General features: G+C 40.5%; 1 protein-coding gene across 1 annotated transcript; it reads left to right on the top strand.

The window, feature by feature from the left end:
• Nucleotides 1-176: 176 nt before the first annotated feature.
• On the top strand, nt 177-2,239 carry LOC139649854 (telomeric repeat-binding factor 2-interacting protein 1-like; the record flags this gene model as incomplete). Its single annotated transcript, XM_071526357.1, has 2 exons — nt 177-605; nt 935-2,239. Coding segments are annotated over 2 exons (645 nt in total), but the record flags the coding sequence as incomplete, so codon positions are not given.
• Between the last annotated feature and the right edge of the window lie 1,173 nt (nt 2,240-3,412).

Raw genomic sequence — 3,412 nt, forward strand, 5'->3', positions numbered from 1 at the left:
GCACTTGTTCCTTTGACTCCTATTCATTTAACATGAGCAGATTCAATTTAGCTTAAGTTTGTTGGCTGATTGCAAGAAAATAAAAATTATTCCAGCCAAAGAACCTTATTAATTTCACAGGGGAAAAAAGCAAGTTCTCCTTCAAGGATTTAGACTGCTATGTTCCCATCTCCTAGTCTGAACAAGATGAAACTACAGACCTCCAAAACCCGACTGAAACAGTGGCGACACAGCCCAGATCGACCGAACCCCCCCTTCCCACTGCAGCCACTGCTGCCATAGCTGCTGCCCCACAGCCTGGCCCTGGACACGCACCTAGCCTTCAGGAGAGCAGGCAAGAAGTTCAGGCTTCCAGCAAAGATCCCCAACTGGAGAGAGGCTGCCCTGTGCCTGCGCCGAGTGAGCCTGTCCCGTCCACCTCCAAGGCCCACCTCTTCATATTTGAAAGTGAATCCCAGGAAGAAGAATCCGACGTTGGTGACAATACAGCAGCTCCCTCCGTCCCTCAGCCAATAATGAACAAAGATACTGCAATTTCACTGACTCAGATGCAGTTGGAAGAGGACAAGCAGCGAATCAGAGGGCTGATGAAGCAGACAAACCAGGTGAGTGTCACAGCACTACTTGCCCACCTTGTTATTGCACTATTTGCACATTATTTAATTTTTTTCCCACAACATAGACATCTTCCAAGACACCAGCAGCACACACAGGGTTTCATTTCATGTCTTTCGCCATGATTGTTCATAACAAACTAACCCTAACCCTAACCCTAACCCTAACTCGCATCTTACTACTTTGGTTTTCTCAGAGCAAGCAGAGTGTGAAAAAGGTGTTCAGAAAGAAAATAATTCATAATAATTGTACTGACTTCTCTCTATGTCACTCTTTCCTTTTCTTTCTCTTTACTCCTCTCTGTGTGTCTGTCTTCCAGGACTTGGTGAGTGTGACCAAGGCCCTGTTGAAGACCAGCGGAGACTTCTCTGCCGCGCTGTCTCTGCTCTTGACTCCCTCCTCCTTTACCGGACCAATTTGGAATCGTCATGACGACAGTCTTCTGCTGTCAGCTGACCCTGTGGTACGCCAGGAGCTCCAGGAGAAATACGGCGAGGAGGACGTGGCCAAAAGACTGGTCTTCCTTGAGGTATAGGGATGAAAGGTAAAGAAGGAAAGAAAGGAGGAGGAGCAAAGAGGTCTGGTCATATGGAGCGTACTCATCTATTATATACGTGGATGCTGATCATCTAATATGGGAGTTTAACACAGGGAATTTATGCTAACTGTTGAGAAATCAAGTATCAAGATGGCTGTAGTCATTTTTTGAACCACTTTAAGATTTGGCAGAATAGTTACACAATACTTGTCAGCAAGCTATTTGACTGATATTCATTACAGAGTTTGATTTTCCACTGATGTCCACTGCCACATTTCTGTGTTGGGCTCCTCCCTGTTGGGACCATTCCGTATGAATACTACAAATATTATGATGCATGGCAATTGTTGACCCCTCCTACTTCCAAGAAGTAAAATCTGAATCATTTGGGGCTTAAAAAACACCCCCACATTGTAACTTTTTACAATTTTTATATACATAAAAGGTAGAAAGGTGGAAAGCAACGAAGGGCTCCCAATTAGACCAAAATACTAAGCAAAATAATGGGAGGAGAGAAACCACTTCTAATGCAAATTTATTCAAGCTTTACATTGTAAAAAAATCACATGATGTTTTGTTTGTTGTTTTCCTCCTCCCATTATTTTGCTTAAACCTTCTAAATAAAAGACTTATCTTGACTACACCAAAAGAAAAGCACTGATGCAGTACAGAAATGGCTTTGTATTTAGAAGATTAAGTTAATCAGGTTGCTTGTCTGTATTTGTGCTACTTGCACTGAACAGATTTATGTTTGCCAAACAACAATGAGGAGAAGGGCTCTTGGTTTAATAATGTGACAAAGTGGAATGTCACAGCTTGTAGTTCACGATATAATTTGTGTTATGCTCTATACCTCAGTTTTGGGAAGAATCCAAGCTTTTAAGCTTTTTTGCTTCAAAATAAGATCTTTGTGTTTACATGTTTTTAAATAGGCTACCTTTCATTAAATTCTATTATGAGTTGGGTCCCAAAATGGGTTTCTTGCCTCTTTGTCTTTGCACAAGAGTGCTTGTTTTAATGAATATGGGTCCAAGGGCAGAATGAAGTTTGTTCAGTTTGTGTCCATCACTGAAAACATTTTGTAACCCCTGCTGTAAATTCTGAAATAAAATGTTCTTTTTATATGTATAATGTGCCCCCCCTTATTTTATGAGGAGACTGCATTGGAATGGTTATATGAAGAATTCTGTTACTAATCTGAATATTTACAGTAGATATTAAAAGTTTCCTCTTGCTTCTTACTAAAGAAAAATAAAACATCAGATCCCCTCTTAATTATGCAGGAAGACGGTCAGTCTCCCCAAACCATGTGGGAAATGTCTTTTGCCTGATGACCCCAAAGTAGAACTTTTTGCTCTTTATTTCCAAAAGATCTGTTTTCACTCAGAGCCAAACCAACCCGTCACCTAAAGGCCACACGCTGTCTACTGCATCATTCTATGGGGCTGTTTCTCTTCAGTGGGGACAGGGGCTCTGGTCAAGATAGAGAGGAAAGTGTATACCCCCAGATACTAAGATATGTTGGGGAAAAATATGCTGCCCCCTGCAAAAAACAAAAAATATCATCATTCAGTGTGACAGCAATCCAAAGCACACAGCCTACTGAATGAAGGAGTCGCTGAAAACAGGAAGATCAGTTTCCTGGAATGGCTCTGTCAGCGCCTGGACCTCAATCTTATAGAAAATCTGTGGATTGACATAATAAGGAGTGTGCAAAGGAGATGCTCTTGCAATTTCAGAAGGAAGAATGGGAGAAAATTCCTAACCAAGCAGACTCAATGCTGTAAAAACATTTGATATCCATCCACTGTATTGAAAAATGTTAAGAAAAATAATGGCATTTAAGGTGCAGCCTGGACAAAACTACTCATGTCATCACCAATTTTAACAATTTAATTTAACTTCTCTATTATGCTAGACACACCGGTAGCCTAATGAATGGAAATCACACTCTCTCTCTCACACACACAAACACAGTCTTATATCCATAGCCTTGACTAAACTACAGCACAAAAGCATCCACCCACATTTTGTAGCAACATCATAGATTAAGGAACTATGTATGACTCATTACTTAAACACCTGGACTGTAGCAATGGTAGACTGCACATAATAGTAATTCAAAATTTAAAATAATCAAAACGTAATAAATTCAAGTGAACAAACCTACTCTACACATTAGGCTCATCCTTTCAATCAGAAGAGAAAGTATTTAAAGTAAGTAAAGAAGCGAAACAACCTTGGTTTTATTCAATCCAC

Source organism: Centroberyx affinis, unplaced genomic scaffold (assembly GCF_046629955.1).
Source record: "Centroberyx affinis isolate AG114_WGS23_722 - 3 ecotype Tasmania unplaced genomic scaffold, CSIRO-AGI_Caff_v1 ptg001408l_1, whole genome shotgun sequence".
NCBI lineage: Eukaryota > Metazoa > Chordata > Actinopteri > Beryciformes > Berycidae > Centroberyx > Centroberyx affinis.